The sequence below is a fragment of the Myripristis murdjan genome, chromosome 9, assembly GCF_902150065.1.
Source record: "Myripristis murdjan chromosome 9, fMyrMur1.1, whole genome shotgun sequence".
NCBI lineage: Eukaryota > Metazoa > Chordata > Actinopteri > Holocentriformes > Holocentridae > Myripristis > Myripristis murdjan.
In genome coordinates, this window is record NC_043988.1 from 19,162,067 (window position 1) to 19,178,133 (window position 16,067).

Below are 16,067 nucleotides of genomic sequence, written 5' to 3' on the forward strand. Positions count from 1 at the left end.
TCTTTATCAATATAGTTCATTATTTCTCTTGCTCACTGCTTTTGTGATGGGTAATCAGGACGGAAGCCACAGAAAGCCTGAAACAAATTATCTGAGTCTGATAACTGCATTTTGTATTAGTGTAAGGATATGTCATCACAAATATTTTCACATCAATATATTTGTGATGGGACCTGCCTACACAAAGGAGATTCACCGCGTGGTTTAAATATTGAAGCCACAATTCATAAAACTCAGCGGTAAGGGCATAGCGCCACATTAAATCTCTGACATGGTAATCTGTGCTCATTCAGAAAGCTAATGTGATGGTAATACTGCATTATGACGGCAGAAAATAACAGGGTGTCCCAACTGAGAGCCAATAAAGATCAATATACTAACTACACCTGTCTGTGTGCCTCTGCTGGGACAAACAATGACATCAAGGCAAAGGAAAAGAAAAACAAAGCTCCTGATATTAAGTGAAGTGCTGACAAACAATAAATTTGGTGCACATGCAGCCACACCAAACATTAGAGAAATATCTGGGAACACGTTGCTGAAAATGTCACAGCAGTTTGCAAAGTTAACAGCTGCTACAGTCTGTAAAAAGTGGTGGCAAGGCGCAGAATTGTACCTCTACTTAATCCAATTCTTTTTCTGGTCTCCTCTTTGGTTAAACCAAGGCAACTATCTGTAGCAAGGGTGTGAACACATGTGGTGTTTTTTTTTTTGTTGTTGTTTTTTTTCTTAGAAGAGTAAAAGCACTGCTGACACTGACAGTGTCGTGTCAGCTCTCCCTGACATAATGATTGGCTGGTTGATAGAGAAGCAAATGACATCACAGCGCTTTTCGGAAACATTTCAGCTATTTTCAGCTTTTAAAAAAAGAAAAAAAAACTTTGTAAATAATTGAACTTCATCAGGAAAAACTTTTTTTAAGTGCCAGGTCCAGTACTTTTGCAAGAGGTTACTTCCTCTCGGCTTCCATGTAAAAAAGGCTACATGTGTTTATACCCTAAAGCATGTTTTCATACACTTAATTACAGGGGTGAACTAGAAAAAAACCCATTAAAATCATAAGAAGAAAAAGAAAGCATTAGTAAGTAACTGTATTGTTAAACCTGCCGATGCATTTTACAAAATGAGCCATTACGTAGATAACATAAAATGCAAACAAAGTTAAAAGCAGGCATCTTTGTCATTTGCTCTTCAAGAAGACATCTGTACATATTGTAACAGGGTCGGATGGACGCACATGCTAAATGTTACGAACAGGGAACCAGTTTGGACATTATTTTTCATGCGTAGGCTCCAAGAGTCTGATCATGTACAGTACATTTTTTTCGTGTAAATTTGTGAAATTTTTTGTAAACATTGATCTTCAAACTTTCAACCAACTAAACTTGACAAAACATGGGAGCTTGATAAGGTTTGGAGTATGGGGAATGTTCACTGAGTGTCAGGTACGTGAGACCAAGACAAATTGGTGCAACGTGAAGCAAGAGTTTGCTTCTGTATGTTGTCTTTTCATCCACGCTCATCGCGAGAGCTGAGACATTTATGCAGTTTACTTAGATCTAGCAATTCATTTTATATGGTCAAACTGATTAAAAAAATGCAATGATGCGTAATGATATTTTTATCAGTACAAAAATTCTGATTAAAAAAAGAAAGCCTTTTCACCATTCATGCTCTTAAATGTAGCTTGCCTCTAAAAGAATGCTAAACTAGGAATCTGCTACATCATGACTGCAGGTAATGGACGATACATGCCCTTCCTAATATGTTTTACCTTTAGGCTACAGCATGGTTAAGGGACCAAATTAGCACTGCTGCCAGTCTTTATGGCTCTTAATATTACAATCTGTAGAGAGTCAAATATTTCAGCAGAGCTAATACACCAGTTATTCAACAAGAACATTAAATTAGGTTTTAGTATAGCTGTGATGAGATGGGAGGAGGTTATGGTTTTGGTCCTGTCGTTTCCCAGTTGGTCGTTTGCCCTTGCAGTATTTGAAAATGAGAAGACGGTGTGATGAGTTTTCATCCTATTATTGTCATATGTAGTTAACACAATGCATGGTTGGCAACTGACAGGACAGATTAATACACAAATGCCACCGGACCCACAGATTAGTAATGCCAGGAGGTTCACATAGCTCAAAGTGTGTAGATGGCTACAGGACAGCACATAACGCTGACACCAAAGTATGGACAATAACACTGTCATCGTTAGCTTGAGGACATGTCACAACGCTGTGTGAACCGTTCCATAAAGTCTAACATGCACGCCTGATTATCAGAAATAAGAATTAAACTATTTCTGTCCTGATTTAAAGTAAAGAGGAAGTCACAGAGATCAAAAGCTACTGAGAGGAGTACACTGTTGAATACTGTTGTCCTAAAGGGTTCAGTATAGCAACACAGAAGAAAGTCTCTTCACTTCAGCAGTGTCCTTTTCTGCACTGTACTGTTTGCACAATACACTCAGATTTGTACTTTCTTCAGTGAGCATATCAGCACATTACAAAGTGCCCGATGCCTTGCACTGCAGCTTTTTTTCTTTCAAACCTGTTGTTAGTATCACAGCGATGTGAGTGTGCCATACACCCTCATGCTGCTGTAGAGTACAGCACGCAGTCGGGGAGAGACAGGCAGCAGCCAGGCGTCTGACGGCGGTCACACAGCTGAGTTTCCCCTCTTGTCAGCACTGAGTAAAACAGGGAGAGGGAGAGAGAGAGAGACAAATGAGAAAGACAAAAAGGCAGAGAAGGACAGTGGATATGTAGTGAACACACTATCTTATCATGTAATCGTATCCTTATGAAGTTTGAGGTACTATACAATGACAAATAACTGACAATAAAGATGTTAAAGGTATCAAACACTACAAGCACTGAAACTAAAATTATATTATGTATGTTATACAATAAAGGAAGCAAAATGAAAACAAATGCATTCTATACAGCCACTTTAAAAATTAAAGACATAATTGGATTCTACTTAATAGTCAATAGTACAATGTACTACTTAATAAAAAAAAGATGTAAAAGTGTATAAAAAAGTAAAGGAAAAAAGGAAAAGCAAAGGAAAAAAGTAGTTGATTTTTGAGATTACAGGAAATTACAGAACATTTTTTCCAAATTGGGACTGATAACACATTTAGGTCTCTCAGGGAATACTATGGATCTCTTTAAGGATTACTGGCAATCAGCAATTACCTCCCTTTGTTTAGTTGAATACAGGAAATTGCTGTAAATTGTGTGCAAATTCTACTAGTGACAGTTTTGGGCTTGAATACCCCTGCAGTATGTGTAAATATTTGAATCTTTCTCTCATTGTCACCCACTCACAAACACACAACAATACACACAGCCGCTTACTTGGCAGTTGTCTCCTCCTGCAGTTCTTTATCCAGCCTGGGTTAGCGTTGGGTTGGGGGGGTCAGAGGGCAAAAGTTAAGAGACAGTAAGGGAGACACACAAGTCAAGGGGACAAGCACAATGTCAATACACATGCAGCAGCTGAGGGTCAGGGTATCCACTCTGTTAAAGGAGGGGAAATGGAAGAAGAGGGGAGAAGACTGAGGCTCTAAGTGGGAGATGTAAAACAAAATAAAAAATAAAACAGGAGGAGTCTTTGAGGTCACAGGAGCTGGGAACTGACAAACTGTGATACACGAGGGGCAAGAATTCCCCCCAGTGCACTGAATATTTTGCCACTCAGTAGATCAGCTAAAATGCTAGAATAGCAGTAAATACAAGAATGATTGATTTCCACCATTTTTTAAAAAAAAAAAATAGTGGAGACACAGCTTTTCACATTGTACAAGGAGACCTGTGGGAAACAATAAATGGTGCTCCACAAAAAGATCTAATTTTTATCCGTCTTTTATCTGCTTTTATTTTGTTAATGTAGTCACCGGACTTGTGTGCAGCTGTTGTACGACTGACGCTGTTAGTGGCTACCATAACGTTTTCGAGAGTTTTAGAGCTTTATTTGACTTTTTTCCTTTTAGAATAGGATGTACTACACACTAGAGTCATAGATAAGAGTAAGTCAGGGCACTTATCATCTTTATACTGATCTTGAAGGCTAATGAGAACTGCCGTAACATGGTGCAAACGCTGATGGAGACGTGTGACACATGGCATCATTCACAGACATAAAGTGGCACAGAAACTAAAGCAAAAAAGAGGCACCACACATCCTATATAGGAAATAAATGTTAGATTTAGGGCATAAAAACAGTGCACTGTTGTTGCACAAGGTGCAACAACAGTGTGCAGTCATTGTCCAACCTGTGTCTGACTCCTGTAACATCCTGTAAAAGACTCATCCTTGTCTTTTTCTTGCAGTGAGGAAGGGACAGAAACAAACAATAACACATTGCACAGATTTATCATTATATGTGGGTAAAACCTGCCAATGTGCATGCGGTTTTTATTTATTTATTTATTTTACAGCTGATGTGCCACGATGACACTTGCCTAGTTTTTACTCTGCTGCTGCAGAGTGAAGAAGGGAAAAGAACAGAGGGGAGAGGTGCTGGGTTTGTTCCAGGGTCAAGATCAGGGTCAGGGTTATTATGGTTAATAAAGTTTGAGTAAAACTGTTGCAGGTCAAGGAAAGGTAAAAATGAACCAAATTACAGGGAAGGAAACATCACAGACTGAGAGAAGAAAGCAAATCACAATCCGCGTTACATTCGGTTGGAAAAGGTTAAGTTCAAGGTCAATTAGTCATGGGGGTAAAGTGCAGTGGACAGGGATTTTTCAGGGTGACTTTCACATGACCAACGCAAGCAAGTTAGTTGATTTACCTTATGCATGCAAATTTGTGTATACCCCTCTCCTCTTCGTACCTTGGAGGACAGTAAGAGAGGCATGAGCATGCCTAAATTAAAGACTTGGAATTAAACTGGCATTGTGTTTCTTCATTTTTTTGGTCTGAGTAATGCTTGTCATCAATACTCAAAACTGTGTTCGGCTCTATAATGTGACAACAGCAGAAATGGTTTCTCACTGATCCTGGTGTTTCATAGATTAGGAAAGGATGGAGAAAAAAACGATGTGCCAGAAACCTGATCATACATCCAGCTTTCACAGGTGCCAGGTATATATTAGGTAAAGCTGTTACCCACTCAAAACAGAGCAAAAGGTTTCCATCTTAATCTTAAGTGAGTCAGTCTCATATTCAGTGTTAAAACTGTTTTTCTCTTAAAATAACTGAAAAAGTGGGATGAAATTGTTACAATGATATTTCAGCAAATTCCCTAGGAGCTAGTCTAATTATGTTAATAAGTCAGATCAGAACACTTGTGTCAAGAAAGTTACACAAGAAAAGGACACAGATTGGATTAGATTTGGAAACAGGTGGGATTATCTAATGTCACTGACAGATCTTTTTTGTTTGAAAAAAAAAAAAAAGAAATTATTTTAAAAACTGAATATGACGTTTAATGACTTGAGATGTAGATTTTTTTTTACAGCACAGCCCTCGATCAAAATAGCTCAGTTTCTACTGCAGGCTTAAAAATATTTTCATTGAGCAATATAATTTTTCTGCAAAACACAGATTGGCACCTGGATTATTACATCTTCCTTCCCTGGAGAGACTGAATCTCTTCCTGTAACCTCCGAAAAAGTTGGAGAAGACTTTTAGAAGAATCTTGGACCGCTCGTCCATGTGCTTTTGGCCTGCTCTCTTAAATTCAGACAACAGGTTTTCATTTCGGTTACTAGGAAATGGCCAAGGCAAAACCAACCACTTTTGTTTTGATTTTGATGTATGTTTTGAGGGTGAGTGCCTTGTTGAAAGGTCGCTCTACAGCCAAGTTTCAACTTCCTGGCGAATATGAATCCAAGTGTTGGGCTAAAATACTGTGGTACTCAGTCGTTGATCGTAACAAGAGTGTCTGGATCACTAGAACAAAACAGCCCCAAAACATCAGCAATCCACCTCCACTTTTTTACCACTGGTGTCAGGTGCTTCTCCTGTCTCTTCTGAATTTAAGGACTGTTGGTTTTCACCATGGTGATCGGTGACAAAGGGATAAGGATTTAAGTGTGTGTCATGGTTCTGAATTTTTTGACTCTTGTTTTTGGACTTTGTTTGGACGCTCTCTTCTGTTTCTCCTAGTGTTTCCTTTTGTTTTTGGTGTCTTGGGCCCAATCCCAATGTCCATCCTCACAGACTCACAGACTCTGAGGTGCACTCCCGCTGAGTCCGTGAGGGCTTAGGGGTGTCCCACTGTCAAATCATCAAGTGCATAAGGGCTCAGGGCATTTTGTACCCTTATTGCACACTTTTTGTAAGTCTGCATCTCTGCAGACTTTGCCTGAGGGAATTCCCTACAGTTCATTGTGTTGTGACATGAAACACAGGGAAGCCCAAAAGCTTCAAAAACAAACAAACAAACAAACAGCCAACAGATTTCTGTGCACTCTCTGAGTCAGTCTTGTTTGCCCAACCCACCTTCCCAAACCTGTCCTGTGCTAAACTTGTTATCTCTGATTGCTGATTGTTCTGTTTCCTCCTCAGTGTTTCCCTTTGTGTGTGTTGCTGTGTTCCTCAGTCTTGTGCTGGTAAGGTGCAATGAAAAAAAGCTAGACAAAGACACTGACAATGAACAATGTGAATGAGACAAGAAATCAAGATGTCAAATAGATATATACATGTTGGCACAGGCTCACTCACTTGATAATACTGGGTGGAATGTGGACATACTCCATTGGGATGATTCCTCGCAGCTCTGCTAGACTGTTCACATACTTGATTTTACTGCTGAACTTGGAGCTGAGAGCAGAACAAGGGACAGAGAGTACCAAAGTAAGAAAGGGAATATATGACAGTTTCTTATGCACAGTATATTTATACATAATTATTCTATTGCATAAATGTCAGAACAGGACAATTCTAAATGTGTACATTGATCTGTCAGTGTGCACACTGACCAGCTTCATGGTGGATGTGAATACTAACTGGTCAATATGGATGGAAAATACTAATGAAACTGGAACTGTTGATTCATATCTTTTGATGGTGCATGAATGCCTTCATTTGTTATATTTCTATAACTGTTGAGAGTCCAACAACATCAAAGGAGTTTGCATCGCCTCTCATCTGCCAATCAAATCAATGCACATTGCTCTAAGCAACCAGTCTGCCATGTACCATGCCTACAACCGGCCATGTCAGGTGGTGGCTGTGTCATCGAACAAGAACGCCTTTCACTTCTGAAAATTCAACAGTACTTTCCTTCTGAAAAGGGCTCTGACACTACTGTACAGTGTTGTTTACCAGCAACATAATGTTTTGTTAGAGAGGTAATCAAACAGAAATAAAATGTAAGAAGTTACATTACTTTGATGAAGTGATTAAAACAGTTACATTACTTATTATATTTTTAACATTTCATTTTGACAACATTTTAAAAGTAACCTTCCCAACTCTGCTCTTTGCTCTCTAGACGGCAGCCCTACAGGCCATGCCTGTGGAGGGGAGATGGCCAGTTATGTCTGCTGGCAAGCAAAAGTGCTACTGAAGCACCTTGTCTCTAAGATTTTACAAAGAAAACAAAGTGGGTTCGCAACACAAGATCTGTAGTAACACTGGTCATGCTCTCTCCATTCTTCTCTTCCTACCCACTTCCAAAGCATTAGCTTTTGTTTCATCTGGCTGCACATTTAAATCTGTCACTGAACCCAGAGAGACATTAATCATAGATAATGTGATCAATTTCTCCGCCATGGTTGATTTTTTGTTGGGAGTTGGATGGGGATGTTTCAGCTAAATGCCTAAAGTTCACTTAAAAGACCTTATGAAGGGTCTGGTGATTCCCAGCACTGTCCGTATGAACCAGGAGGGATGGACGATGATGAACGACTTGAGGTTTTTCTTCAGCCTATGGAACAAGAGAAAATGTTGAAATGTTGTAAAAAGATTTGACACGTAAATAAACTACAACTATTTCCGATAAAAAATAGATTAAAAATCCTAAATATAGCTGCAAGCAGCCATTAGTGAGTTCAGGGTTAGAATATACACGTCACTCATCATTTTGAAAAAGTTCCTCAACTCAAACATAAATGAGCTACAGTCAGTGGTAGAAATTTGTGATTGAGAAATCATATTATACTCACAACAAACAATACTAAGGATACGATTAACATTTTTTACAAATAACAAGACAATTACATAGCAATGGATATGAGACGAATTTATAAAAAAAAATCACTTTTGCAAAAACATATTTTAAGATTTGGTTTGAATTTACTTATGGTTTTATATGGTAGCATACTATGGTCACTGTAGGGAGAAAAAAAATTACACAGCCGGGGGAGGAGGGTGATATTCTGAGAACCCCCCCGAACCTGAATTTTCAATACTGAAGTGTTAATACGTGGTTAGAGGTGAATACTTTTTTTCTAGAGTTATGTAAAACATGGGATGTAAAACAAGGAGAATATGACGTGAGAGAGACAAGAGTGATTGACAGAGAAAGAAAGAAAGCATGCTTTGGCACACAGCACAAAGGGTGGTGTGCCAAGTGGAATGTGCAGGGGTTGTGAAGGTACCGCATTATGTATAAGATATATCTGGTACCCATGGGAATGGGGTGGGACTGACATTAATACATTAAAAAACTGAATTAAGCAATCAATTATGATCATATCTTTTCCTTTAATGGGGTGGTCACACCAGATTTCACAGAGCTAACTTTACTGCGATGCTTGTTTGAAAGAGTTGAGGGAGGTTAACATCCATTTCTAGTATCTATTTTTTTGTACTTCCCAGGGATAGGAGTGGGTGTAAATAGGACACAAATATTTCAGCGCCAGTGTGACTTCCCCATAAGTGAGGTGCACCCAAAGTTAACCAGTGCCATTTTTGTGACGAGTGGTCAGTATCCATTGTTTCTGTGTGTATGTGTGTATGTATGTGTGTGTCTCGTACCTCCTGTCTATCATTTGGTAACATTTTTTCATCCAGCCAAAACCAGGCATCCTCCTGCGTGGTGTGGCGCCGTTTAAATACACAATCATATAATCTTCTGCCACCATCAACTCTAGAGTACTTATTACATACCTAAATTCACCCAAATCCACACACACACACACACACACACACACACACACACACACACACACACACACAGACACACACACACACACACACACAAACACAAAACACACACAGCATTGTCACTTACAAGAAACGGAAATTAAATAGTATCCAACGGTTGGAATGAGGAGCTACAGGTAAGAAGCTGTTTTTCTGGTGTTGTGGTTTTCTGGTTTCAAGAGCAGGATCACAGAAGCATGTCATATCTTGACAATCATCTTAACTGCCAAGTACAATGTATTCACTGTATTCACTGGTGAGGTGAAGAATTGGCTTTACTCACAGGAAAAGATTTTCCATCACATAATGGTAATTGTCGCAGTCGCTGTCTGGTAGGAAACAGGCTGCAAACACGATGATGGCGTTCTGCCCACCATAATAACCTGAAAACATGAACAAGAAGAACACTCAGTATGTATGTACTGTATGTGTGTGTGTGTTTATAACATCTTTCATCAATGTTTATGGATTTTTTTGTCCTTCTATTGACCTGCTCTCAAGCAAGGCTCCTGCTGCCCAGTTTCTTCAGCCAAGCTGCTCATTAACAAGTAGGTAACCAGTAGGACTGTGGTTGAATCACAATTTGCAAGAATGAATGCATGAAATTGTTTAAATTATTATTATTATTTTTATTATTATTATTATTATTTTTCTTTATTTTATTTTTATTTTAATCCCCAAACCCAGGGGGCCACTAACCCCCACCTAGGCCGTTATTGTAAATAAGAGTCTGTTCTTAATTAACTTGCCTAGTCAAATAAAGGTTGATGATGATGATGATGAAAAAAGAGTCAAATAATTATAATAATCATAATTTTCAGTTATTCTTATGGACTGTTATTGTTATTATCATTATTATTATTGTTTTGTTGTAGAGAGAGCCACCTACAGTGGAAACATACTGCACAGAGGACTGTGTTATGAAGATCTTTTATTTAGAGCAACGTGTTTCGCTGGTAGCTTCTTCAGGCTCATTCTGAGCCCAGGAAGTCAGGGGTATTTAAAGGAAACAGTACTCAAAAAATTGAGTTATCACATGTATTCCAGTACATACATGCTGTATGTACTGGAATACATGTGATAATGGTCCTCCTTAGCCATTGATATTAGATTGTTAGATTGATATTAGATTGTTGTTTGATTGTCCAATCATGTATGTAAATTTATTTATTATCCTCATGACACAGTCCAGTGTGCGGTATGTTTCCACTGTATGTGGTTCTCTCTACTAGTTTATCCCTTCGTCACATTACCAGCACCTCAACTGCCTGCTGTGCATGGGCATTTTCTTATTTTTTCTTATTTTGTTGTTTTTATATTTATATATTTTTGGCATTTCACTTTAATTTGATGGAGGTGGTGGGGGGGTTGGAGGGGGGTGACATGAGGCAAAGGGATATGTTGCAAAGGTATGGCATATTGCTTTCACTGTATGTGTGTTGCTCCCGTATAATTTCCTCTGATGGACAAGATTAGTCACAGTAATATTCTGACCGTTCTCGATTGCAGTTTTAATAATCAGATTATGGTCTTAATCAAAAGCATATTCGTACATCAGGGAGTTTAAATCATGTGAGGCATGCCCAAACAGGAGCATTCCCAAAGTCATTAAGATCAAACTTTTGTTGGGTATTGAATTATAGTCTTTCTGTTAAGATTCTCAGCTGACAGTAGAGATGGACAAAAGAACATCAAAATGTAATACTCCAAGTTAACATACAGAGTGAACAAATTCAGGCTTCCAATACGGAGTGATGGAAAATCTGTAGAATGTGTTTTCATTATGCTGAAAAAATATTCAATTCAACAATAAAATCCTAAGCAATGTCACTGTCGCAATTTAGCTGACAAGGAGGAAAAAATAGCTATTTATTTTTTATTTATTGGTTTTTTTTTTTTTTCTGATTTTATGTTTTGAAATATTACCCATGCTGAGACCATTTCTCTTTTTCTCCTTAAATATCAGCTAAAATTCTGCACTAAACTGCAGTGAATAGATCAAACTGAGGGAAAAAATGTTTACTGTTGATTCATCACTGTTTTATACTAGATATTACTATATTTAGTTCCATATTCATTTGTGTGTCCCAACTGTGTACTAACCTGAATTCAGTTCACTTTCTCGCTAACTGACGTGTTTGTTTGTGTATTTCTGTGCGTCTGGATCTTTGTGGCTAAGCGTCCATGAGTTCGTGTGTACCTCCATGAGAGATGACTCTTTGGTACGGCTCAATGCACTTCATGTCAATGCGATGCTCCTGCTCTCCAATCACCACGCTCCTCCACAGCCTGCTGTCCCTGCGCTCCTCAGCCGCACTGTATTCTGGGATAGTGTCATTCATCTCCGCTCCCGCATCCTGGTTGGAGTCTCCTGCTTGCAACATCAGAGAAAGCTGAAATGTTGATCAAGTTTTACAAACTATAACAGTGAATGTGATGTGTATTAACATTTTTATGGTATTTTATTCATTTTGTATGGACAAGAATATGGACAAGAAAGGCAGGGGAGGGGAGGTGAAGGCAGCTAATATAGTTCCTGACCCTGATTCAATCTCAATATCATGACTGGTATGTGCATTAGCATACTATGTTATTAGTCACATTTGAGGTGGCAGCGGAGTCTAAGGTAAGAAAAAGATAAGAGAAGATAACCCTGTCTTTATGAGGACAGATGTAGGCAATCAGTGGTGAAGAGGAAGGCTACAAACTAACCACTGAGGCTTTTTGTTTGACTCCCTGGTCTCACCATCACTGGTCAGCCAATTCCCCTTCCCAGGGCCTCAAATACCACAGCTTGGTTGTGCTCTTCTGCATATGATACCAACGGCAAAGGCACCTTTTGGCATCAGTATGAGACGTGGGGGATGATGACGTAGTATAAAGAGTGAGAAAGTCCATGAAGGAAGGTGGTCAGGGTGGATGTCAAATCAAAATGTTTGACTGTAAACACTACTGTAAACATCTACCTGCAAATTCTTGCTAAATAAAACTTCAATGTTCATGAAAAAAAATGGTAGATGATGTGTGGCAAATTTCAGAATTTTATCTCAAAAACTCAATTTTTGACAGCATTTTGAATTTTGCTCTCATGTGAACAATTGGAGTCAATGCAAGAATGGCAATTTTAAACATCAGTTTTTCACTTATAGAGCAAATCAATCATTGTTAAAAACAAATGATCAACATCTCCATGCTGTCTAGATGCAATATGTGTATTTTCAGATTTTTGTCTTAATAACTGAATTTTTGACAGCTGTTTAAAATCTGCCTTTCCATGCATGGATGGCTGCTGTCCTGCATGTCAGTGATTGGCTTAGTCCATTTGTGAAGCTGCATGTGAAGTTTTAGCTCAGTGAGATAGAGGCCAGGCCTCGGTGTCGAAGATTGTGAGTTCAAGCCTCAGCTTGTGCAACATTCCCGTGTGCCAAAACTCAGCAAACTTTGCACAAAGGTCCAGTCCCATGCCAGATCTTTTTTTTTTTTTTTTTTTTTTTACAGTGATTTGAAATCTGCCTTTCCATGCATAGGCTGCTGCTACCATGTGATTGGCTTAGTCAATTTGTGAAGCCTCACATGAAGTGACACTTGCCAATTAGCTCAGTGAGATCAAGTGTTGTCCTTCATGCCAGAAACTGTGAGTTCAAGTCTCAAATGATGCAAAATGCACATAATAATGCCACCTTTCTTTTCATCTTCCTATTCTCTACTTGTTGCTCAGAATTGCCTAAAATTGCCTGGCCCCGACCATTGCTGCGCAGCAGCTACAATGTTTATTGTATTTTAGTCTGCTGTGTTCATTTTGTCCCTATTGTTCCTCCATCGTCTTGTCACCTTGTTTGTCCTCACACCTGCCCTGCGTTGTCTCATTAGCCCCGCCCCCCGTGTTACATGTCTTTGTTGTGTTTCGGCCAATCATCTGTCCCCTCCAGGCCTGTGTCCTGCCCCTTTCTTGCCAGGTGTGTCAATCAGTTCAGTTTGTATTTAAGTTCATATTCTTCTGCTTGCTTAGAATAGCCTAAAAATGCCTGGACCTGATCCATCGCTGCGCAGCAGCTATAATTAATATAATTACCATGGACTAGGACCAAGCTACATTGCCAACTCCCTTATTGGCTATGCACCCCAAATACTGCGATCGTCAGCTGCTGGCTTAGTGGTTCCCAACAACAGTCGAAAGAAAATTGGGGATGCCGCCTTTGTTACTTACGCCCCTAAGCTTTGGAACACACTACCTTTAGATATCAGGGAAACCAGCTCACTAGACATCTTTAAAAGAAGACTAAAAACCTACCTTTTCACTCTAGCCTTTAACAAGCTCCTATTTTATTCCACACTGTGCTGTGTTTTGTTGTTTTATTTGCATCTTTTGTTTTATTTCAAAGTTCTCGTCTTTAGCCTTTCCCTTTTTTAATTCCACCCTGTGCTGTGTTTTATTCTTTTCAATGTTTTATTTAATGTGTTTCAAATGTTCTTTTTATTGTGAAGCACTTTGAGCTGCAATTCTTGTATGAAAGGTGCTATATAAATAAAGTTTTATTATTAAATTATTATATTATTATCACTGAGGTCATAGGCTCTATTTAGAAACACTACATCTCTCTTCCTTTAACCTGTGTCTGGTCACAGTCAGTAAAAGCATCAACAAATATGAAGGTATGAGCTTTTGTGGTGAAGTGAGCACAATGGTTATGGTGCAGAGAAGAAAGCATTATTCATGGGTGTATGCATGAGTTATTGAACACAAAGTACACTTAATGCTTAGTTATTTTTAGGGTTTAGAAATATTTCTGCCTTTGCATGTACATGTGCATGTGTATGTGTAGTGTGTGAGAGAGTCTACAATTTCTACTTAGTCTTTCTGTCTGATTGCTGTTAACGAAATGTACTTACTTTAAAACACTTTGGACTTTGTTATGTGATGTGATGTCATGAAAGTTTGCGTCTGTATCCTTGTGCACTTGTGTCTGTCATTCAGGACTGACCGCTTCTGTTGAACTCCAATGAGTCGGCCTCGTCAGGCGTGTCCATCTCATCTATGTTGATATCCAGGTCATCCCCTGTATCAAAGGCCTCGTCCCCTGTATCCAGGGCATCGTCTGAGAGGAGGGACCCCTCGCTACGGTCCAGTATCACGTTCATGGGTGGAGCTGCCAGCTTCCTCCTTTGGCTAGACCCTCCTGACAAATCCAGAGAGGAGGGGGGATCTAGGCAGGGAAATATGGTGTACTTTGGCTTAATTTGTTAATGGTTTAGTACATAAAATGTCTCAGTGTTTAAGAAAGTTTAAAAAAAAAACAAAAAAAAAACTGTTTTAGCAAATCTGTCCTATCTCACCACCCCACCTTCCATTCCCAATGTCCACTGCTACCAAGAGCAATTCTGGAAATAAACTATGATCATAAATCACCATAAACACTGTGCACGTGATGTTAAAAGGTCATAGCATTTTGTCATGTGAGCGTCTCATGATTATATGACAACAAAGAGCAGTAGAAACCAGTCATAAAAATAAAGGTGAATCAATTTTCTGCTAAATCAATCCTTTGTCTAACAGAGGTATTTTGAAAATGCATTTTAAACTGTTCCTTAAATCCTCAATAAAGCATCAACCACAAGTTATGAGATCCATCTTCAAATTTTATCCAGAGTGAGCTAAAGGTACAGTAAAAACATATGGAACACACTACTTTATAAAAATATGACTTCAAAAAGTTTTCCAGGACAAAAAAAGGAATATTATTACTTCACTGAGGCCCAGACTTTTCTTAGAGGTGAGGAAAAAATACCAAAACATTTCCATTAATGGCAAAACTATTTGTTTGTCCTGCAGCCCATTTACCTTCTCTGTTATCCATCTCGTCCGCACCTTCCTGGTTGGAGCCCATCTTCGTCATCATCATCGTGTCAGCTGCACTGTCTCCGTGTTGAGACGGCCTGCTCCGAGGCACAACAATGCAATAATGAGCCACCACATAAATTATCATCGCCACCACCACCACCACCAAAGGCACAGCGACACACAATATTGGGCCAAACAATACAAAGACAATCATCTACAAAACAAAAGAAAAACAGAAAGAATGAAAGAGAAAGACAAAAACTAAACTTTTCCCGTGACATTGAAGGAGTAGTTTAATATCTGGAGATAGAAATCTGGAGATAAAGAGCAGAGCAGAAAGAACGACTCACTGCTTCCTTGCCAGGGCTGCACGTGTGGGCCGGGGAGACAATACTGAGCAGTGTTTACTGCCTCCCCCATCTGAAGCCCCTCTACCAGATTCTTATTAGCATAAAAGGGCTGCTCACAATGGAGAGAGGCAGCACAAAGAAACACGAACACACATGAACACGGACACACACAGAAACACTCACAAGCTTTCCCGTTCAGTTATTTTATTTCTGTCAGTGCCCCCCACCCCCCACCTACCAACACACACACACACACACACACACATACACCGCTCCCTCTCACTCTCCCCTCCCAGTGTGAGCAACTGAATCACTCTTACCATTACTAAGTTATATGTGTGCACACAAATACAGGCACACACACACACACACACACACACACACACATACACACAAACAATCAGCACCCTACCAGACGTGCAGAGGGGAGGGGTCAGCAGTTCTTTTTCACCAAAAAGAGGGAGCGGGTCATCAGAATTACAAAGTGGGGCAAAACAAGTACCCACAATGCAATTAGAGAGAGGAACAATTGAGCAGCAGTGCATACACACACACATACAAACACACACAATGTACGGTCTACACATACAGAAGGTGCGTGTGCGCACACACACACACACACACACACACACACACACACACACACACACACACACATGCACACACACACGCACACACACACACAGCTGAAAGCCGAGCTGCTATAAATAGCAAGTAAGACAGCTGATAAAAAGACAATTCAAATGAAACACAGACTGAAATAAGAAAAA

General features: G+C 39.4%; 1 protein-coding gene across 1 annotated transcript in view; it reads right to left on the reverse strand.

The window, feature by feature from the left end:
* Nucleotides 1–1,653: 1,653 nt before the first annotated feature.
* The window catches only part of LOC115364737 (uncharacterized), a 56,570-nt gene continuing 42,156 nt past the window's right edge, over nt 1,654–16,067 (reverse strand). Inside the window, exons 12-20 of the mRNA XM_030059302.1 lie at nt 14,948–15,042; nt 14,091–14,312; nt 11,309–11,479; nt 9,392–9,491; nt 8,941–9,072; nt 7,802–7,888; nt 6,682–6,780; nt 3,366–3,401; nt 1,654–2,692 (exon numbers count right to left, since the gene is read on the reverse strand). Coding sequence (XP_029915162.1) covers nt 2,662–2,692; nt 3,366–3,401; nt 6,682–6,780; nt 7,802–7,888; nt 8,941–9,072; nt 9,392–9,491; nt 11,309–11,479; nt 14,091–14,312; nt 14,948–15,042 — 973 coding nt within the window. The 3' untranslated portion in view covers nt 1,654–2,661. The remainder of the gene's footprint in view (nt 2,693–3,365; nt 3,402–6,681; nt 6,781–7,801; nt 7,889–8,940; nt 9,073–9,391; nt 9,492–11,308; nt 11,480–14,090; nt 14,313–14,947; nt 15,043–16,067) is intronic.